The sequence below is a fragment of the Ustilaginoidea virens genome, chromosome 6, assembly GCF_000687475.1.
Source record: "Ustilaginoidea virens chromosome 6, complete sequence".
NCBI classification, from domain to species: domain Eukaryota; kingdom Fungi; phylum Ascomycota; class Sordariomycetes; order Hypocreales; family Clavicipitaceae; genus Ustilaginoidea; species Ustilaginoidea virens.
The window spans coordinates 2,132,044-2,156,207 of NC_057321.1; the positions used below are offsets into that span (position 1 = coordinate 2,132,044).

A 24,164-nucleotide genomic window follows, 5' to 3' on the forward strand; every position below is an offset into this window, starting at 1 on the left:
CCAAGCACCAAGGCATCACAGTTGACGTTTTTATTGTTCGTACAGTAAGCACTACGCACTACGCACTACCACTACGGACACTGCGGAGATGTTTTTATTCAGGAGACGGTCAGTGGCGATCGCAGCTCGGCCCGACGCTTCCTCCGTCTAGCACCATGCGTTTCTGCATGGTGGACTAGTCCGTGCATGGAGCCTTTTTTCCAGCCAGTACGCAGTAGTCCGATTCTACTTGTGGCCTGACAACTCAAGAGTCGCTGCTCAGCATCACTCTTTCTTGCAATGCAATACCTCTTCCAGCTCAGCACTCATCGATGTCAACGACTCCAGCTCCTAGGAACCAGCCGAGCTTCAATGGCGGGAGATTATGGTTGGGCTCGTTAATCAACCAGCCCCAACTCGTAATCCGTATATTGTGGAGTGACCCAATCTTGACCCACTTGTTTCCCGGCAACTAATTGTGCGGCCATGCTTGGATCCGTATCCCCACAAACTGGCTTTTGCGGTAATGAGCCTTGGGCATGGCCTCGGGAGTCGGGAAAGACCCGGTGCTCGTGCCTCGGACGCAGGCACCATCATTGTCACGGTTGATTACCCTCTGGCAATAGGGATTGACAGTGGAAATCTGCTCTGCTCTTGTGCAATGGTGTGAAAAGAAGCAACCAGATGCATCGCGATGATAATACGAGACCAACAAAACTGCCACGCTGATTGCACGAATCGTGGCCACCCAGGCTTGATGCCAATGCGCATTGGCCATACATGTCGGCGGCCATTTTAAGCCGTCCTCGGGCATCGATTCGTTGCAAAGTGTAGACCGTGGTAGCAATGCATATTGTCACTGCTATCCAGCTATTCAAGCCGGCGGTGACCTCGTTTTGCAACGCCCATCATCACTCTAGCGCTTTACAAGTGTGCTGATGGGAACAGCCTTTATAGAACGGCAGACAAGTGGAAACCGGGCTTTTCCTCTTTTTCATCGGCGGCACGTAAACCGTGTTATCATTTATGAGTTGTTGGGCTGCGGGTCGTCCTGTCACAACATGAAGCCTTTAGAGACAAAGACTGAGACGCACCGGTTACGTCAACCGGTATGAGCACACCCACACTTGATGCTATTCATAGATTGAGGGAAGGATAATGCAGATGGACTCGTGGACTCGACTACTTCGTACAGCATCACCAATCATGCATGATGCCAACAGCCAAGCCGTGACAACTTGTTCTCGCCCTTCGTCTGGACTCAAGTCCCCGAGTCAAGCTCCTACCAAAGTTGGTCCCCTGACAACAACACGTCGACTACTTTGGCTTATCTACAGAGCCGCGTTGGAAAGGGTAAGCAGGCTTGATCTATCGGTTTTGGCAGAGACTACGAGCGTGCTTCCGTAAGATGTTGCGGTGACGGCACGTCGAGCCGAATCCGGCGGCGATTCAGCAGGTAGGTAGTAGTGGAAGGTCGTCTGGCGCACTGTCAAGTCTAGGTATGTACAGTACCTTAGCTACCTTCAAAGGTACCCGTACCTAGCGATGGAACAAGCCGTGCGGCGGAAGGTAAGGCACTACGGCACTGCGGCACCACGGCATAGCATTGTCCCTTTGTACCAGGTAAGTACCGACTCGCTCTAGGCACACCAGCGTCTTTTGTTTGGGAGGCACATATCTTGCATTGACACCCGTCCGACCAGTCTGTTTGGTTTAGCCTCTATACGGCACCTGGGAGTACCTGGACTGTTCAGTGTTGCACGGAGAGCCAGCATTTCGCACCCCCTGTGAAGTGGTGGCCTAGGGCATCCTGGCCACAGCCCAATCCCTTCCAGGGCGGTCTGGTGGCAAATAACGCCACATGCAGTCAGTCAGACAGCAGCAAGACCAGACAGCAACGACCAGACTGCACCAACAGGCACGCCCATTTGGCCCAGTCAGAATGGCCATAGCGCACTCGACTGCATAACTTCACGGCCCCAGAAAGAATGATGCGCCGACAGATACTATAGCAATGATTTGATCATAACTGGCCCTTTGGCTTGAGGCGGCGGTCGAGCTACTTCACAGAGTGCCAAGCCAAGCACACTGCGGACCACGGGAGGTTACCAGACTACGGAGTACTACTGGCACGTGCCGTCTTTTGCGTCTGGTGGGCCTAGGCGAGATGAGCTAATCTTGGCGCTGCTGGAGAGGAATGAACCAGACATGTGCCTAGGTACATGCTACATAGCACCAGCAGGCGTCCCAGCTCATGTCTGATGAAACCGCGTCAAAGCCATTTGCCAGCAGTTTTAAGTTTAATAAGGGTCTGGTTGCTGTTTCCGCCCCTGCCCTCACCTTTCATGAGAATGACAGAGCGGTAGGTAAGTAGCTTCGCACTATTTCGATCGACGACATTTTGATTTGCACGGCAAGAAGAAAAGAAGGCCCATCGCAATGACCGTGGGGCCAGAGGTGCCTTCAACAAGCCTGACCCGGTACGACTGTTTCCTGGGTCCTTTAGTTCCGCCGCAGAGCATCGAGACTATGCGCCCAGTCTGCTTTCGTTCGGAGCCAGCCGGATGAATAGCGCCCAACAACTGGAAGCCAGGACGAGCTCTCGGCAGTGACTTGTTTCTGATGGGTTCAAAATGTAACGGCCATGCCGTCTGCTCTACTCCATTGTACTGACATCCGTGGAGCTTTCTTCTACCCTCCACATTAACCACATGAACAGGCTGCGATAGGGGGCAAACTTGTCCGAGATTTCCAACATTTCCTTCTCCGACATGTACTTCCATTTCCCTCCCTTGGATCGCAGCTTCGCCACGTCCCTTCCCGCAAAGGCAGCCATCCCTCTCTGGACGCCGAGATCTCCCACGGAAAACACGTCCATTCGCTTGAGACCAAAGCAGGCAAACATGTCGACCGACCATCTCCCCAGCCCCCGGACCGCCAGCAGCTTCTCCACGAGTTCGTCGTAGGGAGCCGCGTGCAGCATTTCAGCGCTCAATTCACCGCCGGTGAACTTGCCGGCGAGGCCCTTGACGTATTCAGCTTTGCGCTGTGATAGCCCTGCCGTTCGAAGCTTCTCTATGCTGCATGGAGCGACCTCGGATGGATGCGGAAACCGAGTCCCTTGGTCTTGGTTGTCAAAAAGGGCGATGAATCTGGTCTTGATCGACTTGGCCGCCGCGCCCGAAACCTGCTGCGAGATGATGCCACTTGCTAGGCTCTCGAACGGGTCTATCTTTTCTGCGAGGCCCTCTGGCGAGAACATCGTGCAGTGGTGTTTCTCCACGAGCGGACGCATCCGTTCATCCACGTTGATGACGTGTGCACAGGCGATTTGGAGCAAGTTATCCGTAGTGATTTTCGCCGGTGGTGCTTTGGAGGGCGATGCTGGTTCGATGTCTTTGGATGCGATGACCCTCGACGTCTCTGGCGACAGCAGCGTGGCATTGGTTGCTCTCGGATCGGCCAATCGTGTGATGGGGTGTTTATGGGGTTGCTTTCGCTCTGCCGGGTTGGCCATGGCCCTGGCTGCGCTTGGGGTGGGTGTCCATGGCGGAGCTGGTGCAGCATGCTGGGTACGTTTGATCGGGGGCGTCGCTGGTTGGCATGGCGCAGTTGGCTCGGGTGAGGATGCCTTTCGCTTTCGGTTGTATTCGGTCTTCCTGGGCGGCGGCGCGGGACATGCCTGTGGGCATGCCGGTTCTGCTCGTGTGCTGAGGCGTGTTGAACGTCGTGTAGCCGCCACGGTGGAATTCACGGCGTCTGGTTGTCTCTTGGGTGCGCTTGACATGAGGGACTTGAGTGAGGAGGATACGGAGGCTATGCTGAGACGGAGCTTCATAAGATGGTGACTTTTGCAATGCCTGTGCGGTTGCTATATCTTTGTTCTATCTGCATGTCACACGCAACTTGACACACCGGGTTGGCGAGGACGGACCAGGTGCTTCATGGAGCACGGAAGCGACAGCGTGAAATCCCAAAAGCAATGGACGACTGCTTGCTTATGGAGCACGCCCTGAGCAAGTCATGAGCTAAACCCAATCAAGTCTGGCAATCGCCAACCACTACGGAGTACACAAACCAGAACCTAGTACGGAGATGGCGATCAGCTACTTTTTCCCTTGCTGCAAACTCTCCATAACTGGAAACGGCTTCTTTATTTGAAAATCATTACCCATCGTCCTTGGAAAAGAATGCACGATGCGGGACTTGCATCGGATTTTGATGATCAACCCCCATCCGCAACAAGGTGCTGGCTGTCTGGTATAGGGTAGCGGCAAACACCCGGGGAAAAGCCGGGCGTGGCCTCTGCGCTTCGCTGCCTGCACAAATTTTGACTGCGCACCACCACGGCCAGCTGCTCGCGAAACCCCCCCTCACCACCCCGACAACTCATCCCCCTCCCACCTTCAAAAATGAGCTTTGTACCTGTCAACCCGCGGCCTATGCTGCAGGATCTTGTCAACAAGCCGGTCTTCGTCCGGTTGAAGTGGGGTCAGGTTGAATACAAGGGCACGCTGGTGTCAGTTGACAGCTACATGAACCTGCAACTGTCCGGCACGGAGGAATACGTGTCCGACAAGCCGACGGGCCTCCTGGGTCAGGTTTTGATCAGGTAAGAAGGGCCCAACTCATCGCGCGGGAAGTGTCGTGCTAAGCCGTCACGTCAAGATGCAACAACGTCCTCTGGATCCGAGGCGCCGAAGACGGTAAAGACGTCGCCATGTCCGGGTAGCGAAATGCGGCGACGAAGCGGACGGCTTCGCCAACTGCGAGACCAAGGAGCTCGGGGAGCTTCGTCCGACTGGCTCCATCCCACAAGAAACCAATGTTTCCCAGAGGGCGGGGTGTTTCGTCGCCCCGGGCTACTAAGCAATGCCCTGCGGATGCAGCTGCTACGCCCCGCCGTGCTTTGTGCTCTGACCGAGGGGAGACGGCGGCTGATCTCTCGAAACGCAGTCCTCTGAGTTTGTCAAGTTGGGAATCCGGATCGAGAGGACGCCATGATGGGGACTTGGTGCTCGAACCTGGGGCGGAAGTCACGGCCTCTTGCTCGCCGGTGCGGAAAAGCTAAAAGGGTCCTTGCACAGGCAAAACTAGATTAATGATACCCATGACCAAGATGAAGCCGGGCATGTAGATTCATCAGTGAAGTGCTGTGCGAACCACGGTGTGTGCAACAGTAGGATGGGATCTGCATGGCCACTTTCTCGAACGACAGGGGCAAAAGATGCTGGACCGAGAAGATGATGATGCCCCAGGCGGCGCAGGCGGCGCAGGCGGCGCAGACGTCGCCCGTACGAAAAGCAAGCGAGCTTCTTCTGCAGGTAAACAGTGCATGTGCTCGGTCCTCTGATTGGGACACTCTCGCCGTCAACTTTCTTGTTGCGAGTTTTGGACTTGAGCTGACCGGAATCAACTGATGTTTGCCGCAGGGCATGGCCGCTGGAGGCTGCTGTACTTGTCAACCGCTGCACCACGCGCCGAAACACGGAGCACGGAGTACACTGGGTGGTATTTGGCTGTTTCATATTTGGGGCGTGGAGGCTGGGAGCATGGAGGAGCATGCAAGTCGCTGGAAGCTTCCTCGCCTGGCAATCACTTATCCAAGGCAAGATAGATAGGCCACCTGGTTAAGGTCTGGTCTGGTTGTTTTTCGCGTGCCTTGGGCGGCAACTTACAGCATGCCAGTCCAGTCATCGGCAGTGCCCCCACTATCCGCTATTTCTTGCGGGTGTTTTTTTCGGGCCAGTTCAGTTGACCGGACCAGACCAGACTCCTCCATCCATGTCTTTAGCCGAATAAACCTCCGGTGCCTGCAGGCCACAATGAACCAACTAAGTTGATCTCTGCTGTGACACCAGCCAGACCATTCGCTCGTCTTTCTCTCGCGCCTCGACAAGGTCATCGTTGAGCATTCCCCAACACCTTTTGCAATCCGCCGGCTGACCCGATTTCAACGCGACTCTCGAGGCTGCGAATCGCCATTTTGGTTTTTTTTTCTTCTTTTTTTTGCTTATTTTTCTCCCTCTTTGTCCTCGGCACCCATTTCTTCTGGCGCGTTCGCTCGCTCGTGCCGTGCCGCGACTGCGTTTCATCTCGGTCCCTACATTCGCTATCCTAGAACCCCTGGCTTCCGCAGCCCAAGGAGCCAGGAAACCAGCCATCAACGAGCAGTACTGTATCTTTTCTCCACAAGTGCGACTGCATCTGCCGGCATTTTTCTTCCGTGGATTTTGGCGGTGTGCACCTCGAAACCAATCTATTCAACATGCTTCTTCCCAAGGGCGGGTTCAACTGGAAAGCCGCCAGGGCTCAGTTGCCGCCGACTCGTGTCTTGTGGAATGTCCTCACGCGAACCCGGTTTTTGCTTCTTGTGGGAGTCACAGGTATCATTCTGCTGCTATGGCGGAGTATTCGTAGCTCCGCGTCGGAAATGCAGAGGTAGGAAAAAAAAAATCTCCCTCCCTCAAATCAATCCTCTTGCTCAACGACGACGAGGGGTCATGGGCTGACAGACAACTGGTGATTCGTGTAGCTTTTACTGCTGGGGCCCGTCGAAACCGCCGATAGACATGTCGCAAAACGAGTATGCGAGATGGAATGCGCATATGCAGACGCCCGTCATTTTCAACCACCATGCCCCTTTGACTGTTGATTCTCCGACGATACACGGTGTAGATCTGAATCCTATCCAATCGACACGAAAAGCTGTTGCCAACGAGGAGAGGGTTCTCATCCTTACGCCGCTCAAAGATGGTGCTTCTTACCTTTCAAAGTACTTTGAGCTTCTCGCCGAATTATCCTACCCGCACCATCTCATCGACCTTGCATTTCTCGTTTCCGACTCCACGGACGACACTCTAGCCGTCCTCACCTCGGAGCTGGACCGCATCCAGAAGAGACCCGACAAGATTCCATTTCGAAGTGCTACTGTCGTCCAGAAGGACTTTGGTTTTCATCTTAGCCAAGATGTTCAGCAGAGACACTCCTTCGAGGCTCAGGGCCCCCGCAGAAAAGCCATGGGTAGAGCCAGAAACTACCTACTTGCAACTGCGCTCAAGCCGGAACATTCCTGGGTCTACTGGCGGGATGTTGATATCGTGGAAAGCCCTGCCAAGATCCTGGAAGACTTCATTGCTCACGACAAGGATATTCTGGTTCCTAGTAAGCCTCGAACGATGCCGTAGGATTGACTGCGGGTAAAGCTTGCTAACGTATTCAGACATTTGGTTTCATCGATATGAAAACGGTGTTGACATTGAGGGTCGATGTGGGTGACGACGGCCCGTTTCTATGAAGTATTTGGGTCGTATGCTGACAATAACCCCCCAGTTGACTACAACTCCTGGATCGAGTCGGACAAGGGCCGAAAATTAACCGCCAGTCTCGACAAGGACATTATTCTTGCAGAGGGTTAGTCGTCTTTTCTTTTCTTTTCTTTTTTTTTTCTTTCGTTGGCAGCGCAGCCATTTACAACCGGTCTAATGCCTCGTTTAGGATACAAGCAATACGACACTGGCCGGACATACATGGCCAAGATGGGAGATTGGAGAGACGACGCAAACGAAGAGATTGAGCTCGATGGCATTGGTGGTGTCAACATTCTGGTGAAAGCTGACGTCCACCGATCTGGTGAGAGACATGTACTCCTCACGTCTGTCAGGGCAGGCTTTGATGGCTAACTCGTTGCTCTCTAGGCATCAACTTTCCCTGCTACGCATTCGAGAATCAAGCCGAGACGGAGGGTTTCGCCAAGATGGCCAAGCGAGCCGGTTATCAAGTCTTTGGCCTACCCAACTACATCTTGTGGCACTATGATACCGACGAAAAAGGCGGCAACGCGTAATTCCCCTCATGTCGGAAAGCCTCCTCCATCTCGGCGAATCACCCCATCCCCCCATCACCCCATCACCCCCCCACGACATCAACTACTAATACCCATCACAATACCCATTATACAAAAAACTACCATCGCATGTCCGATGCCACGCCCCGGACCGGTTCGAAGTCTTTTTGACCGCTTGACGGCGGCGAGCTAATTCATTGTATGAGCGTTCATGATGTTATTTCGAAAATTTTGGTGGCGCACGGACTGGCGTCGGGGCGACGGACCGGGGCCTGCTCTTTCTCTTTGTTCTAGCTCTGTCTTGGTGTCCTTGAGGCGTACTACCCTTCCTTGTTGCCGTTGTAATAGCAGGGCTGCCCAGACGGAGCACATTGGGAATCAAGAGAGCGATGCGATGCGATCGCTTTTTTTTCTTTTTTTCTTTTCTTTTTTTTTCCGGCCGCAAACCATACTTTACTGGAGGTCCAAGTTTCACAGCAGTGGGAGTCATTTTGCATTTTTCTATATTGTCCTTTCTAACAGGGCCAAGCCGACACCTATCAGCAGGCCGATTTAGGAATAATCATTCTACGTAAACCTTGGCTCTTTTCTACTCTTATTTTTCCGCCTTTTTCTTTTTCTTTTTCTTTTTCTTTGATCCCCTTTTATTGGGTAATGGACGAATACTGGAAGGTAACGATGACACAATCATAATAGACATAAAGTTTTCCTCGGATGTTTTGCAAACCATCCCAAGCCTTGCATCATGGCTTTGGTACCTTGTGGTGATGGGTTTGCCAACACGGGGGCTGACTCAATCGTAGTAGTATGCCGCTTGAGAATGTATGGGGAAAACCGAGTCTATGGAGAACCAACCGAGGCTTAGGGCGTCCATGTTGTAGCTGATCTAGCAGCTTTCGTTGGGATGGAATGCATCAATTGAACATGGGAATAGGAATGCATTTGCATTGAACCGGTACAATGGCGTCAACTCACATGACGGCGCGGGTGAAGCGCGGGTAAACTGGGCAGGTTGCTGGGCAGAAACAAACGGGCTTGCCGTCATGGTCCACTCTTCTTATCAACCTGGCTGGTTCTGGCTTTGTCACTTTGCAGCCCAGCTTTCGTTTACTACACAACGCAAGCAACGCAACGCAACGCAAACTCTCCCTGGATGATCCGACACTCTGCACCGGAAGGTCTTTGACTTGGATATTTCTCAGGCCAAGGCCCCCCTTTACGGCTGCCGCTCTGGCCCTCTGATTACCAGAGAGTCCTTGTCCCAGCCTCAATGTAGTGGACCTGACGGACGTCGCTCAGCTGACACTTTGACCCGACTGACTATCCGACCCCACCAAACGCTTCGGTCACGTATATATATCCATCTCCTCCTGCTCGTCTTGCAGAGGGACCGACCCGACCCGACCCGACCCGGGTAGAGAGTATTCACGTACCGCCGCGACGAGAAGCCCTCCTTCTAGTGCATCCGCGTGCATGCATATCGACGATCCTCGGCACCAGCATAGCATACTTTTTGCAACTGTCCCTCCCTGGTCTTGAGTCAAGATGTGGAGCTGGTTTGGCGGCGGTTCGGCCCAAGCCAAGAAAGACTCTCCCAAGAATGCGATCCTCAACCTGCGGTCGCAGCTGGACATGCTGCAGAAGCGACAGAAGCACCTGCAAAGCCAAATAGACGAGCAACATGAAATCGCACGCAAAAACGCAACCACAAACAAGAACGGTGAGCATCTGACTGACGAGTGGACGAGCAGCAACACCCAACACCACCCCCTCACCCCCTCTCTTGCCTGATGGATGGGGATTGCCCAGCCGAGAAACGGGGCTGACGTTCTCCCTTTTTTTTCTTTTCTTTTCTTTTCTTCCTACAGCGGCCAAGGCGGCACTACGGCGCAAAAAAGCGAATGAGCATACACTAGATCAGACACTTGCGCAAATACAAACGCTGGAAACGCAGATCAACTCGATCGAGTCGGCCAACATCAACCACGAGACGCTGCTGGCGATGCAGCAGGCTGGCAAGGCCATGAAGCAAATCCACGGCAAGCTCACGCCGGAAAAGGTGGACCAGACCATGTGGGTTGCATTCTCGCCGTGTATTGCCGGCATGCTGTCTTTAGCAGAGGTTTGCGGGGATGAGAGATGGCTGACGGGGGACGTGTTTGCAGGGACGAACTCCGGGAGCAGAACGCGCTCAGCGAGGAAATCGTCAACGCAATCACCACGAATCCTATTGGCGAGCCTATCGACGACGACGACTTGGAGAGAGAGCTAGACGAGCTGCAGCAGGAGAAGTTGGACGAGGATATTCTCAAGACGGGCAATGTCCCCGTGGCAGATGTTGTGCATAGGATGCCGTCGGTTAACCAAGAAGGTGAGTGTGCCCACGACAGTGCTTGTATCCTTTTGTCGTGCGTGTGTGCGTGTGTATGTGGAGAGGCCGCGTTTACTGACTCGAGAATAACAGCAGTGGTGCCGACAAGGGGCCAGGCTGTGGAAGAGGATGACGAGGAAGCCGAGCTGCGGAAGCTTCAAGCTGAGATGGCCATGTAAAGCAAGGTTTCTGTTCTGCGGAACATGCGGCAACCACGTCGAAGCAATCATAGCATAGCATACAATGGGGGCAGGACCCGGGAGATGCTGTCTCGACTCCTTTTCTGGTTTTGAGTTGACTTTTCTTTTTCGCTTTTCTCCGGCTCTCTGTCTTTCTCCCTCGTTTCTTCTTTTTTCTTCTTTTTTTTCTTTTTTTTTTCTTTTTCTTGGGGTCTGGCGTTGGCGTCTGACGGGCTGGTTTGATGTCGCCGTTGCCGCGCGAGTAGTCGATGAAGCCAAAGGGCATGTCGCGTCTTGACCCTTGGTTGCTTCTCAAGATGGCTTTCGAGGAAGCACCGCACCGCGTCTTTTGTTTGGGAATGAACGTGGCCCGACGATGGCTCAGTGCCGGACGATGGTGTTCGGCCAGACACTGGGGGCGCTTGCCAGCGGAAACACGTCACAGCGGCTCAACTAGCCCACGTGGCATCTCGACAACATCTCCCGAGTCTGGTCATTCTTGACGGGTCTTGCGCACATGCCCTTGGCACTTGGCACTTGCTCTTCTCGCTTTGCCTTGCGCTTGGCAAGTAGAGACCCAAGCCCGAGCCCGAGCCCATGCCCAAGCCCAAGCCCATGCCCATGCCCAAGCCCAAGCCCAAGCCCAAGCTGGCTGGGCACCTGTGCCAAGTCAAACACTCCCCGAATGCCTCATGCGCTTTCTGCCCTCTGTCTTGGACCCCGCTGGTCTCGGGCCCAAGTTCCCGTGCGCAACCACGTGACGCGCCCAATGGGATATTCAAGACGTTCATGCCGACAGCCCCCCCGGCCGAGGTTCAAAGATGGGCTGGCTGCAGGGCTGCGCGCTTAACCATCCCGCGGTGGGGCGGTGGGGCGATGGGGCCAAGCGGGCGGCTACACGACAGTCGACGACGCCTCGACAGCCGCCCAACGGCCCCCCGTCACGGCGAGGCAGCGACAATACGTGATGGATGGATGCAGGCCGATGCAGCAGCCGATGCAGCAGCCAATGCAGCAGCCGCCGCGGCGAACTCCATTGGACGGGGGGGGCAGCGACGCAGCAGCCGACTTAGCAACTCGGCAGGCTTCTGTCGACGAGGGCCAAGCAGATGGAGCCGTCACGCCAAAGAAAAAGAAAGAAAAAGGTGGCTGCCGTCGTGACGCTCGTCGTGGGCGGGTGGGCGACTGGCCACGGCGTCTAGGCTGCGCACCCGCCGCTCGACATGGCCTTTTGCGTGTGTTTCGTTTCTTTTCTCCGTGGCTGCTGCTGCTGCTGCCGCCGCCGCCGCTGCTGCTTCTGCTTCTGCTTCTGCTTCTGCTGTTGATGCCCCCCCGCCTCCTTCTCTCGTTCTTCTCTTCTCCTGTGCCATGGCAGGGTCTGGCTTCCTCTGTGCCGGTGGTGTGTTCGCCTTGATTCCCGCGACTGCGTCGTTTATCCCCCCTCCACCGCGCGCACGCTTCACCCCCGGACGCGGAACCGCTGCCAGAGCGACGGAGGGACATGGATGCTGGGATGCTGGTCGTCTCGGATCGATCCTCTTGGTGAGTCGTGCCCGGCCAGCCAGAGACTCTGGAGCTGACGGCCGAGCCTGAAGAGACAGAACAAAGACAACAAAAACAGCAAAGACAATAACAACAACAAAAACTCGGCAGAATGCGCAGCCCGTTGCTCTTGCCGCTGCTCTTGCCGCTGCTCGATGCCGCCGCCGCCGCCGCCGCCGCCGCCGCCGGGCAGCCGCCGTGGAAGACGTCCAACCTGACGCTCCAGCTGTCCAGCTTCGTGCCCGTCTGCGCCGAGGACTGCTTCGTCTCCTTCCTGCGCGTCGGCTTCGGGCTGGGCCCGGGCGACAGGATCCCCTCGCTGGAGGAGCTGTGCGCGACGAATGCCCGGACGGGCTTCACCGTCGGCGAGGGGGCGGTGCAGTGCATCGCTGCGGAGAAGAGCATCGGCGGGTGCTCCGAGGCGGACGCCGGCTGTGAGTGCCCCCCCCTCTGGACATTTGCCTCGACGTCTCTGGCGTTGAAGTTGAAAACCTGCCCCCTCGACAAACCCGTTGTCCCATGTTGTCTGGCTGACTTTGCCAATGAGAGGCAGCGTCGGTCATTTACCGCGCCCACCAGATGTGCGCGAACCAAGCCGGGGCCGTGACGCCCACCCACGGGGTCATTACTGCCACTCTTATGCTGCCGCCCCCGGGCGCAGGACGCGTCGTCTCCTTCCCGCCCCTGCCGGCCGCGACGCCGCGGTCCCGGAACCACACGACAAGGGCGCCTCTCCCTTCGACGCTGGTCGTCGACACGCGCTCCCTGGCGTTTGCGACGGCCCCGTCCGCCGGCGACACCACCACCACCACCACCGCCACCACCGCCGCCATCATCACCACGCTCAAGACGTCCGTCCGCGGCACCGGCACCGGCACCGGCAGCAGCACCGCCGCCGCGGAGACGAGCACCTCGGCCGCCGCACCGGCCACCGGCAGCGGCGGCGGCGGCAGCAGCGACAGACCCCTCACCCCGCTGCAAAGGACGGGCATAGCCGTCGGGGTGATTGGATTCGCCATTGTCGGGGTCGGGCTCGTCCTCCTGCTGCGATGGCACCGGGCGAGCAGGACGAGCATGCGCGGGGAGCACTCGCCGCTGCCGAGCTCGCCCAGCAGGCGGGACTCGTGGGGATACCGCTTCGACAAGCCCCGCGGCGGAAGCAGCAGCACGGGGGACGAGCCGTCCTCTGCGACCAACCCTGCGCACCCGCCGCCGCCGCCGCCGCCGCCGCCGCCAGATGCCGAAAAGCCGTGCCGGCCCCGTCCTCCCGGCGCCTTGAGAAACACGCCACCGCGGCCACCGCCGACCGCAGCCGACCGGCCCCTGTCCAGGCTCCTTCCGCCGGCCCCCCAAGCCGCGAAGCACCGCGCGCGGCCGCCGCCGCCCGTCCTGCCCAAGCTCCTGATCCCTCGCCGAGGCGACGACGCGGCCGCAGCGACGGCGACCGACAAACCTCGCGAAAGCACCGCGACAGAGTTTGAGGAAGACGGCCGGGAGTCCTCGTCGGCATCTCCCCAGCGCCTCCAGATCTGGAGGCCGCCCAGCATGGGGCCGCGCTCCGCCGCGACGTACTACGTCGCCGACAGATGCGGCAACTGGGTGCTGGCCGACGCCGCCGCCGCCGTCAAGACGCAGCCGCAGCCGCAGCCGCAGCCGAGCGCGCATCCCCGGCCATCCATCCGCATTGTCACCGACCAAGACGCCAACCACGACGGCATGGTGCCCCGAGCGCTGTTCTCGGACCCCGCGCCCGCCTGTCCCTCGGCCGGGCCCCGTCTCAGCGGCACCGCCACCTCGGCCGCGGAGCCCGAGCCGCACGGCCACCTGTACCCCGTGGCGGAGCTGCCGGCCCCCCGGAACGGAGCTCCCAGCCCGTTGGTTCCGAGGATGCGCCTCCCCGAGCTGCCCGACACCGCTGCACAACACCACCACCGCCGCCCGGCCCGCGACCCGGCCGCCCTGCGCACCGGCTCGCCCACGCTGCGTGTCGTCGCGTCGTCGCCGTCGCCGTCGCCGTCGCCGTCCGCGCGGGATGACAGATCCAGCCTGCCCTCCGCGCGGGATGCGCCGCTCGCCTGGGTCCCGGGCCTGCCGGCGCACCCGCACCCGCACCGCCGGCCCCCTTACCCCGGCAGCTCCCTCTGGCTGCCGCCGCAGGCGCGCTCCAGACAAACCCCCCGGATGGAGACGGAGCCCGTCCACCACGAAATGACGCCCAACCGCGCCCAGAGGCACTTTGACGCGCTGGCCAGGAACCCGCCGCCGCTGTACCACCGCCTCCAGCGGGCCCCGGGAGCAGAGCCCTCCCCGCAGGAAGGCTTGGCCCCGGCGACCCGGCCGGAGGGATTGGCGCCCGCGAGGCGCGGCGCCCAGCTCCGTCTGCGCGCGCAGTGACAAGTGCGCTTGTCGACGGCCCGGCGTGTGGTCGTGTAGGAGCGGGGCGTTGCGCTGCGCTTGCTTCTTGTTCTGTTGAGACGTGCGTGGTTTTGGTGGCGGCGTCGCGGATCGGCGATGGGATGTGTGCGAGGTGCCACTGTAGTAATGCCGTCGGGGGGAAATGAAATATGGCGGTTGTAATATATCGAGGGGTACATATCGAAACATGGCATGACGCGTGGGAGGATGAAACATAGCATGTAATACTATCGAGGACACAATATACGGCACTGATGCTGAGAGGATGAAGTACACGATACATGACGCTAAGAGGATGAAATATAGCAGGCAACCCTATCAAGGATAAAATATATAGCACTTGATCTTTAGAGGCTGGAATATACGGTCTGTGATACTAAGAGGCTGAAACATACGGTACGTGATGCTAAGATGATAAAATATATAGCACGTATTACTGCCAAAGGTACCAAAGGCTTGAGAGCAGTCGATATAGACGAGTTACCGCACGATGCGACAGATGGCTCGTAGTCTGACAAAGGCGGATTATGCGCGGCACAGACAGACACGCGCGTCCACAGATGAAGCCATTCACAGCGGCGCAGCCACATATAGGCAGCCAGTTACTCGATCTGCTATCTAGAGGAATCTATAGAGGGCGACTTGGCCTGCGCACGTGGTCCGGTCCGACTGTGGGCTTGGAGCAAATACCGCACAGAATACTACACAGGACGGAATATACGGCATGATGCGTTCGAGGGACGAATGCGGCACACAACGCTCTGGGATACAACACGGGCTTAAAACGCTGCAGACAGACGAGATACGGTACATAATGCTCGATAAAGTACGAGTTATATATACCTACCAGAGGCTGTAAGCACGCACCGTAAGATCACCATCTAGCGCCACGATAACGGCCCCCGACGCGAGGGCAGCCCAGACGGCGGCCGCGCGATCCCGCCCGGCGGTCGAGGGTTCCCCGGATCGTTCGCGGCAGCCACAAGATACGGGCGTAAGGGGTCTTTCCTAGCGGGCCATGGGGCGTAATGGATGTACGGCGCCGGCGAGAGGGGATTGCAAGCGCGGATCGGCATATATTATAAAGAGGAAGATAAAATGCATGCGACGGACGCATTTAGAATGATATTAATGCCTATGACCTAGGGGAAAATCGACTTTTTGCGAAGAAAATCTGGGGGAAAATAGGCTTTTACTAGTAAAATCTAGTTAAAAATCCAGGTAGGAAAAATATACATCACAATACTAAAGAGGATTGATCAAAAGATGCACAATACATTATACTATCGAAAGAGGAATGCTTGAAAAGGATGCACAGTATACATGTTTTTTTTTTCCTTTTTTGTTATTTTTTTCTTCTTTTTTTCGTTTTTTTTCTTCTTCCCCCCCCCGTGTTCTCAATACCTCCTCATCCGCATGCAAGCTTCCCTCGCATGCAGGGCATGCAAGGCTTACAAGCCTTCAGATGGACACTCGGTCTTGGTCTTGCGCATTCTTCATCTCAATCGGCTGCTCAACATCGCTGCTGTCCCCCGTCCGCCTCGTCCGCCGCGCGCCCCGCTTCCCGCCGTGCAGCAGTTGGTGAGCGTTGCGCCGAAAGTCGCTCAGCTGGTCGTCCAGGGCCTCCATGCCTTGATCCCACGCCTCCCTGTTGACGTGGGCTCCCGCGTCAATCAGCTTGTTCTTCCGCCGAATCTCCTGCCAGCGCGTCATGCTCCCCAGCTCCAAAATGTTCATGCGGCGCGTCTTGCTGGTCGGGTTTCCAATCATGACGGGCTGCCACGCCTTCTCCTCCTCGATGACGGCTTGGGCGTCGTGGGGCATCGAGACTCGCCGTATCGAGGACCGTCGTCGGGCATCCACCAACCTGTCCATCTCCTGCGACTTGGACTGCGGCACGATCTGGACCTCGGTGAAGCGGATGAGCGCGAGGAGCAGCAAAAAGGTCAGGATGAGCAGGATCCCCGCCACGACGCCGGTGGACACCTGCTGGCCGATGGTCCGGCTCACGTGGCCGCCCAGCGCGGTCGCGCCGGCGGCCAAGACAAACGCCAGCGAGTGCATCGACGCGAACCCGGCCGTCACCCGCGGGAACGACGAGTAGTTGGTTCGCCTCCGCCTCCGGCCAGAAGGCGCCTTTTGGCGGCCCGTCATCCCGGGCGACAGGTCGGAGCAGTCAAAGGCTTCCATGACCAGGCCGCTGCATTCGGATATGGCGAGGCAGGAGAAGAAGCCGACAAAGGCGGAGAAGAGGGCCGGGACGCCGACGGGGATCGGCGGGCCCGAAGACACGGCCGCGTAGCCGATGCCGGAAAGGGGCAGGATGAGGGTGAAGACGGTGCGGCGCACCAGGTGGGACGACCACGCCACCTTCCTCTCCAGCGTGGCCAGGTTGCTGTTGAGCTGGGCCTGGCGGGAGCGCGAGAACAGGTTGGCCTTTTGGAAGGGAATGGCCAGGAGCGCGCCGAGAGCCATGGCGCCGACGAGCAAGCCGACCTCGGTCGGCCTCCGCCGATAGAACCTCGAGGCCAGAGAGCCCAGCAGGGCGATGACGAGGACCACCTGGGCGTACACCCAGGCCACGTAGAGGGCGACGACGGCGAATCCGGGCTGACGGAGCATTTCCAGGTTGAGCGCGATGCCGTGGTACACCTCTTGCCCCCACCACCGGGGCCCGGTCTTGACGCGGTGCATCATGACCTCGCCGCGGGCAACGCGTCGCGAGATGTCGTCGCCGGTGCGCACCTCGGCGACGGATCGCCGGTACGCCGAGCGGCGGACCTCGGGGGCGACGACGTTGAGGACGAGGACGACGGCCAGGATGATGACGCTGATGTAGAAGCCCCAGGCCGGGTGGTGGTTGTCGATGACGCAGGCGCCGACCAGGAAGCCCAGGCTGAGCGAGCCGATCCAGCACCAGGTCCAGATGCCCAGCCAGACGCCCATGCCGCCGCCATGCCGGCGCGCGTCGAAGCGGTCCACGACCTCTTGGTGGGGGTTGCAGCTCATGAGGGAGGCGCCAAACAGGTCCGTCAGGACGCAGTGAAAGTTGAGGCTGGAGAAGCCGAGGGACGCGCCCATGAGGGCCCTGGCGGCCAGCAAGGCGCACTTCCACGCCGCGGGGTTGGTGAGCCGCTGCGAGTTGATGGCCAGGGCCTGGGGGAAGAGCAGGGGCATCGCCAGTACCAGGCTGGAGAGGATGTAGGGTTTCCTGCCGTGGAGCAAGGGCAAGGGCCAGAGGAAGAAGGAGGGCAGAGCCAGGCCGAGAAAGCAGCCGGTGTTTCCGTGGACTATGACGTGGGACTGGTCCACGACGTAGTACTGTATGGAGGGGACCAGGCCAGAGTAGATTCCGAGGATGATGCCGACGAGGGCGGTGCTGATGCAGGCGACCGAGGCCACGAACCGCTTGCGGGCAGACGACTAGTCTCGAGCGATGGGCTGGCGCCGGTGCGATTTGGCCAAGCTGAAGCCCTGAGCACCGCGGAGGCTCACATGGGATCGTCGGCGGAGGCTGATGCCATGGTTGGGGTGCAGGCGCTGGCAAGACATTGGACCGAGTTTCGACGGCGGAGATTTCAGCATGAGCGGACGTGAGGTGGTGGAGGTGGAGGTGGGGGTGGAAGTCGAAGTCGAAGTCGAGATTTCGGACGTGAGGAGGTGGTAGTCCAAGTCGAAGTCGAGGTCGAGGTCAAAGTCACAGAGGGTTGAAAAGAAGGGAAAGGGGGGTGGGCGGGAGGGCGAGGATGGAAAGGAACCAAAGCGGGCTTTGCTTTGGACGCGAGGGCGAGGGATGAAGGGGATGAAGGTGGAAAAGAAGGCGGGCGGAGACGACGCGAGGGGCTGCAAATATGTGATACATATGTACCATGGCGTGGAAGCAGGCTGGCGGAATCACCTGACGCACGACAGCCAGCCGAGCCGGGCTGCGTCGTGCGAATGCCGAGCGAGCGCCAACCCGCGGAAGGTGCTGCCCGTGCCGTGCTCCCTGCCTGCCCTGCCCTGCCCACCCACGGCGTTCCTGCCGCACTCTGCACTCTGCACTCTGCACTCCCGTGGTCCCTGGCCACCTTGATTAGTAAGCGCTGCTGGTTTTTTGCTTCTGTCAACGCAAGCACGCAAGCCAATGCAAGTCAACGCTAGTCAACGCGGCCAACGACCGTGGGTCTCTGCCGCGGCCAATCTGACACGCCCAGGGCCATTTATAGAACAACTACGGAGTATATGCCTACCTACCTCCTACCTAGCGCCTTGGCTCTCAAGTCAGCACCTCGTTTGTTCCTGGACCTAAAAATACATCTCGACCCCACTGCGTCCACTGCGTCCGCTGCCCACTGCCCACTGCCCACTGCCCACTGCCCACTGCCCACTGCCCGCTGCCCGCTGCCCGCGCCCTCCCGTACATACGTCTGGTACCAGCACACCACCCGATACTCCGTACTCGCCCCCCTGCACCATCCCATCCGTCCCACGCCCCGACTCCCGGCTCCCGACTGCCGGCCATGCGGCTCTAGCCTCCCCAACTCCTGGCTCATGGCGCCTAACCCAAAGGCGCCGCGGCTAATAGCCCGCGCCGGACCGCACGGCTTGCCGAGCTAAGCCTAGGCATCGCCCTTCTCTGCCGCCAGCATTGGCCGGGGCCACGGCGTGCAAGGGGCAGCACGGAGTGGTGAACTGCCAGGGGGAAAGCTCGAAAGCGGAAAGCGGGAAGCGCCAGAGACGCCTAGGACTTTTTTCTTTGTATTTTTTTTTGTCACTTTCCCAGGCTCATGTCTGCAGCAGCGACAGTTGGTACGGTTCCAGACCGTTACGTTTCTTGTCTCTGCGGATTGCGCCTGCGCCTGCCCATGCGCCTGCGCAGGGACGAGATCCACAAAGGAAAATCTAGATGGCAGCCAACAACGGAATAAGCAAAAACGCCAGCCTCCAAAACAGACAAAACAGTAAGAACAGACCGGTATCCCGGACAAGCAGCACAATGAAGCCGGTCCGGGGCCCGGAAGAAGCCATTCCTCCAAAAAGCACAGCAAAACAAAAGACATTATCGTGCCCGAAACCTTCCACAACGCCCCTGTATAGTTGTCCCATCTTTTGTTACCAGGTCCATGAAGCCAATTTCATGCGTCAAGTCAAGCCCTCCGGGGCAGATCGCCAAGAATATCCATGCGCCGTGTTCCTGTGCTCGCTCAATACCCTCGGATGACGGCGCCTCAAAAATAAAACAAACAAACAAATTCTATCAATAGTCCACAAAAAAAAAAAGAGAAGATCAAAATGGAACGCTGGTTATCAATGACAACATATCCAGGAAACAGGCTTGTCTCAGGTCAAGGCAGACGGCCAAGGCAAAGCCAATGCGGTGTGCGCGACAAGATAGAGAGTGCAAAATGACAGAAGTTGATGGTTGACATGCGTGACAGGGAAGCGCGGTTGAGAATTGCAAGCTCTGGCCGCGGCCTCGAAAGCCGTGGCATCGCTCATGAGGCATCGAACAAAGGCGGCAAACGGGGGTGAGGACAAGGCAGTCAAGGACGGGTAGAGATGCTTCGCCCAGGATCGCGACCTAACCTGGTGACCCGTGACCATGGATGGCGTCCTCATCGGTGGCTCTTGGTGTTGGATCGCGAGTTGTAATGGCCCGATTCTGAGTATTGCCGGGATCCCGCATGCTGGCCGCTGCGAGCAGTGTGGGCACTGCAAGCATAGCCGACGTAGATGGTCCGCTGCTGGATGCAATGGCCTCGCCTGCCGTAGGATGCGCATCGATCAATGGCATGCTGGTAGTAGAGACACCGACAGGCAGAGTACAGCTCGACCAGCTGATAACACATGGTTCAAGCCTGTGGCGATTCGCAAACTGCCGCTTGCAGACGTCGGGATTGGGGGAAAGACAGGCAACGAATAGTCTGGACAGCGGTCTATTCCCTGGGTCGGAACAGCCTCCCTTTTGTCGATGGCAGATGGGAGCGGGAGGGAGCGGGCGCAAGAGGTCAAGTCGGGTTGCAGTATCAAAGGCTGGAACGGAAACGATGGCAACGCCACCGGCGCGTCAGGGCAAGAGGACGAGAAGAAAGGCAGAAGAGGGAGGGCCGAGTTTGCAGAAACGATGCAGCAAGCGAGCAATGGCCAGCTGGATTATGAAACTTGCAGAGACGGAGGCGATCCAGGCAAAGACGGACGAGGCCTCGCAGCCTTATAGGCATGGCAACGGCAGCCTAGAGCAAGCAAGGCTTAGATGGGTCGGGTGGGCATGTGCAGCAAGGTCGACGAAGCTGTCAAGTCGGCTCGTACCGCGGGTATCGACACGCCCTCGGAAATCGACCCTGAAGGCTTGTCTTGAAGCTTGACACGCCTCGTCCCACCTCTATTCTCGTAGCCGGTCCGGTCCGGAGCCATGACAGAAGGCGTGGAGGCATGGAGCGTCAAGGCATCAGCGGCCCGAAGGAAGCTCTGACTAACATGGCAGGTGACCAAGACTGGGACCCCGGCGAGACGGGGGTCCAGCGCAGTGCAGCCGCGGCGTGTGGTGCAGTAACTTGGACGAGCTAGTCAGAGGAAGCAGCGGACGGATTGAAGATGCGCCTGTGTGCGGGTTTCAAGTCGAGGCGCAGACGGACAGACGGACAGACGGACAGACGGACAGACAGACAGACAGACAGACAGCATCATGGCTCGGCGGGGGGGAGTCACTCTCATGAAGGTGGGAGGGGGGATGCCTGCTGCCGTCCAAGCAAGGTGGGGGTGGTGGTGTGTGCCTTGCGCCTTCCCCTTTGCAGCCAGCGGGCATCTTTCGCAGGCAGGAACGGGCTGGGGGTGGGGGGTACGAGAAGTTGGCACGGCCATCCATGCATGTCCATGTCCATGTCCACGCCCACGCCCACGCCTGCCTTGCGGTGCAAACGGGGCGTACGGCGATGACGGAGGGATGGTACCGGGTACCAGGTAGCAAGGATAGAGAAAATAGCAAAAATGGCAGCAACGGCAGGAATGGCAGGAACGGCAAGAATTGGCAAGAATTGGCAAGAATGGCCAAGCGAGCAAAAGCAGGAAGGGACCAGGCTGGAAGCAGGGACCCTGCCACTGGCGACGGGGCATCCGAACCTTGCAGCAGCAGCAGGGCTGAACGGGGTGGCCTGTGGCGCAGGCGCAAGGCAGTTTGCAGCCTGCAGCCTGAAGCCTGCAGCTCGCGCCAGACGCTTTCCTTCCTTGGCTGCTTCGAGATGGGGCTGCTTGCTGTCTGGTTGCTGTCTGTCTGGTTGCTTTGTGTCTTTTTTGTGCATCAACCACACGCCAACTACCGAATGGGGAAACAAAATCTGGACCTGGATTGCTGACAGGATGATGTCGATGGCTTTTTGCGTCCAGCAGCAGCTGTGCGATGCAGAAGCAGCTTTGCAGCAGTCGAAGTTTCCTGTCTGTTTCTGTACCGTTCTTTACTTTGCATTGGTTTTTTTTTTTTTTTTTTTTTTTTCAACGTCAGTGTTTGTTTCGGATGCCGTGGCAGGATGTTGAATTTGGAGCCAATGTTCCCCCCCCCCCCCCCCCCCCCCCAGCAGGGGCGTGGAGGAAGAAGGAAAGTCCCCAGGGGCAGGGCAGCAACTCGGCAAGCCTGTGCCGCGTGCTGGCGGGAATCCGGTTGCAAACTGTATTTACGCGGCACTGCAAGACATTGAACCTATTGATCAACTCCTCGGGATCGGCCGGCATGCTGGAGCCGACAGAGCCAGCCGACAGAGCCAGCCGACAGAGCCTGCCTTCCGAGGGGTCCAATGGCATGGAAGTCGCGGCTGCGAGCCAAGGGCTGTTTACATTGACTCGGGACGGAGCTCTGGGCAGCTCTACCAGACTCACGAGACACTGCCGACCCTGCTGAAACGATGCAGCCAGGCAGGCGCTGCAAGCCCGGCCTAGGGGGCCAGCTCGCCCGCCGGCAGCGCAACACCCCCAGCGCAACCCCCAGCGCCGCGCAACCCAACTGGCATCGCGAGTGGCGCATGGCACATGGCGCATCCCGCATCGCCAGCACGCCGGAATCGACAATGCAACCTTTGGGGGTGGCCACACAAATGACCGTGCCCAAAGACTGAAAAAGATAAAAAGATAAAATATAACATAAAACAAAACAAAACAAAATAAAATAAAATAGCCCCAACAACGCCAGCTCTTCCAAAGGCTTCCAAGCCCACCCGTCCCTGCCTGATGACACGCCTGGTGATGATGATGATGATGATGATGATGATGATGACGATGACGATGATGACGATGACGATGATGACGATGATGGATGACACGGAGCCTCCCCGGCCTGCCCTTGCTCGGCCGGAGTGGCCAGCAGACGTCTAGACGCCCGGCCCGAGACCCTCTGGTTCGCAGCCTCCATTAATAGAACAGCACCCACGCGGCGGGCCCAGCGTTATCCCGGGGCGCGCATTCGCGGCCCGCGTCGAGATCCCCGCCTGGCCCCGCGTCTTGCCAATGTCTCGTCTCGTCTCTCCGTCTGCCCGGTGTCATTGGAACTCGTGGCCCCCCTTCGCATTAGAAATGAGCAAGTAGTCAGTACACTGGATCAAAATCGCCCCCAACGAGACGACCCAGTCTCGGGCGTGCGGTTCCCCCGGGGGGGGGCCTGGCAGCGCAAAAGGACCGAGTAAAAGTGAGTTGAGCTGCGCCTGCGCCTCTTTGTCTGCGAGCTTGACTCCCGACTCTCGACTCTTGGACTCGTGATTCTTGCCTCCTTCCTGACCCCGTGGGCGGGCTTAGGTAGGTAGGTAGGTAGGTTTAGCGTCGGGTCCAACGACAACGCGGGCGTGGGCTGTACCGCATGCCTGCCATGTACCCCATCTGCTGCCCCCGCCCGCCCCTGCGCGGCATGTACCTCCATCAGCCTTGCTACTTACCGTGACCCGCTCGTGCTGTGGATCGCTCCCCGGGTCTCCGTGCACGCCGCACGCCGCACGCCGCACGCCGCACCCGCGCCCCGGCCGGCGTCGCCGGCGGCCTGGCACCAGACACCTGCCTCGTTCAAAACCTTATTACTCCGTACTCGTCCGCCCGCCCGCCCGCCCGCCCACGTTGCCCCTTCCCCAACCCCCAGCAACAGCGTGGCCCCGCCCCCCATTTTCGTGTTTCTGCCGTCTCTGCCTAGGGTTCCGACTTGGAAGCTGTCAAGTCCTTGCTGCTGCGCGCACTGCGCACACGCCCCCGCGTCTGCTGAGATGAATCGAGACACGGCTTGTTTCATCGTATCCTGGCGGCCAAGCGTCCCATTATAGATTGGGCCCCGTCTCCCGCGCGCCCGGCCGAGTCACCCGAAGTGAGAGGGCTCCAGCCCCCCCCCCCCCCCCCCCCCCCCGGTGGAAGAAGTGGTCCGCTGCGTCCGCGTCAACCGTGTCAACCCGGGAGGACGGGGCGACAATAATAATAATAAAAATAAAAAATAAAAACAAGACACCAAAAGGAAGCCCAAACAAGGCAAATCCCAACACAGGCCCCACCAACGCGTGCCTTCATTCTAGTTCTCCAGGTTCCACCGGCCAGCCATGGATTAAGCTTGCCCTGCCTAGCCTCCCGTCAGCCTTCGCCGGCGTCATCCTCCGCCACGACAACACCAGTGTCTAGCCACCATCCCCAATCGATCCGTGAAGCTGCGGCAAGACCCAGCACTCTTGTCACCAAATGCCGTCCTGTTTCCCAAAAGAGGACACGTCGCTTGCTCATCAAAGACGGTCATTTCATCCCCCCTCATGAATAGTATACAGGCCGTGGAAAGAAACTAGGACGCACATGGGGAAAAAAAAAGAAGAAAAAGAAATCACACGCGGCAAGACAAAGG

At 58.3% G+C, this 24,164-nt stretch overlaps 8 protein-coding genes across 8 annotated transcripts; 5 read left to right on the top strand and 3 right to left on the bottom strand.

The window, feature by feature from the left end:
- Window positions 1–2,635: 2,635 nt before the first annotated feature.
- Window positions 2,636–3,766, bottom strand: UV8b_07487 (uncharacterized protein; the record flags this gene model as incomplete). The annotated part of the gene is made up of 1 exon (XM_043144984.1): window positions 2,636–3,766. One exon carries the CDS (start codon window positions 3,764–3,766, stop codon window positions 2,636–2,638), a length of 1,131 nt encoding a protein of 376 aa, XP_043000919.1.
- Window positions 3,767–4,391: 625 nt separating this feature from the next.
- On the top strand, window positions 4,392–4,711 carry UV8b_07488 (uncharacterized protein; the record flags this gene model as incomplete). Its single annotated transcript, XM_043144985.1, has 2 exons — window positions 4,392–4,591; window positions 4,648–4,711. 2 exons carry the CDS (start codon window positions 4,392–4,394, stop codon window positions 4,709–4,711), a joined length of 264 nt encoding a protein of 87 aa, XP_043000920.1.
- A 93-nt stretch (window positions 4,712–4,804) lies between these two features.
- UV8b_07489 (uncharacterized protein) lies at window positions 4,805–5,596 on the top strand (the record flags this gene model as incomplete). The annotated part of the gene is made up of 3 exons (XM_043144986.1): window positions 4,805–5,035; window positions 5,198–5,303; window positions 5,412–5,596. 3 exons carry the CDS (start codon window positions 4,805–4,807, stop codon window positions 5,594–5,596), a joined length of 522 nt encoding a protein of 173 aa, XP_043000921.1.
- A 651-nt stretch (window positions 5,597–6,247) lies between these two features.
- On the top strand, window positions 6,248–7,825 carry UV8b_07490 (uncharacterized protein; the record flags this gene model as incomplete). Its single annotated transcript, XM_043144987.1, has 6 exons — window positions 6,248–6,420; window positions 6,515–7,143; window positions 7,202–7,249; window positions 7,312–7,392; window positions 7,477–7,611; window positions 7,677–7,825. The coding sequence occupies 6 exons, from the start codon at window positions 6,248–6,250 to the stop codon at window positions 7,823–7,825; spliced, it is 1,215 nt and encodes a 404-aa protein (XP_043000922.1).
- Window positions 7,826–9,370: 1,545 nt separating this feature from the next.
- UV8b_07491 (uncharacterized protein) lies at window positions 9,371–10,375 on the top strand (the record flags this gene model as incomplete). The annotated part of the gene is made up of 4 exons (XM_043144988.1): window positions 9,371–9,545; window positions 9,694–9,898; window positions 9,991–10,196; window positions 10,290–10,375. The coding sequence occupies 4 exons, from the start codon at window positions 9,371–9,373 to the stop codon at window positions 10,373–10,375; spliced, it is 672 nt and encodes a 223-aa protein (XP_043000923.1).
- A 1,654-nt stretch (window positions 10,376–12,029) lies between these two features.
- Window positions 12,030–14,311, top strand: UV8b_07492 (uncharacterized protein; the record flags this gene model as incomplete). Its single annotated transcript, XM_043144989.1, has 2 exons — window positions 12,030–12,351; window positions 12,471–14,311. 2 exons carry the CDS (start codon window positions 12,030–12,032, stop codon window positions 14,309–14,311), a joined length of 2,163 nt encoding a protein of 720 aa, XP_043000924.1.
- A 1,482-nt stretch (window positions 14,312–15,793) lies between these two features.
- Window positions 15,794–17,917, bottom strand: UV8b_07493 (uncharacterized protein; the record flags this gene model as incomplete). Its single annotated transcript, XM_043144990.1, has 2 exons — window positions 15,794–17,755; window positions 17,828–17,917. The coding sequence occupies 2 exons, from the start codon at window positions 17,915–17,917 to the stop codon at window positions 15,794–15,796; spliced, it is 2,052 nt and encodes a 683-aa protein (XP_043000925.1).
- Window positions 17,918–19,929: 2,012 nt separating this feature from the next.
- Window positions 19,930–20,728, bottom strand: UV8b_07494 (uncharacterized protein; the record flags this gene model as incomplete). Its single annotated transcript, XM_043144991.1, has 2 exons — window positions 19,930–20,151; window positions 20,624–20,728. 2 exons carry the CDS (start codon window positions 20,726–20,728, stop codon window positions 19,930–19,932), a joined length of 327 nt encoding a protein of 108 aa, XP_043000926.1.
- Between the last annotated feature and the right edge of the window lie 3,436 nt (window positions 20,729–24,164).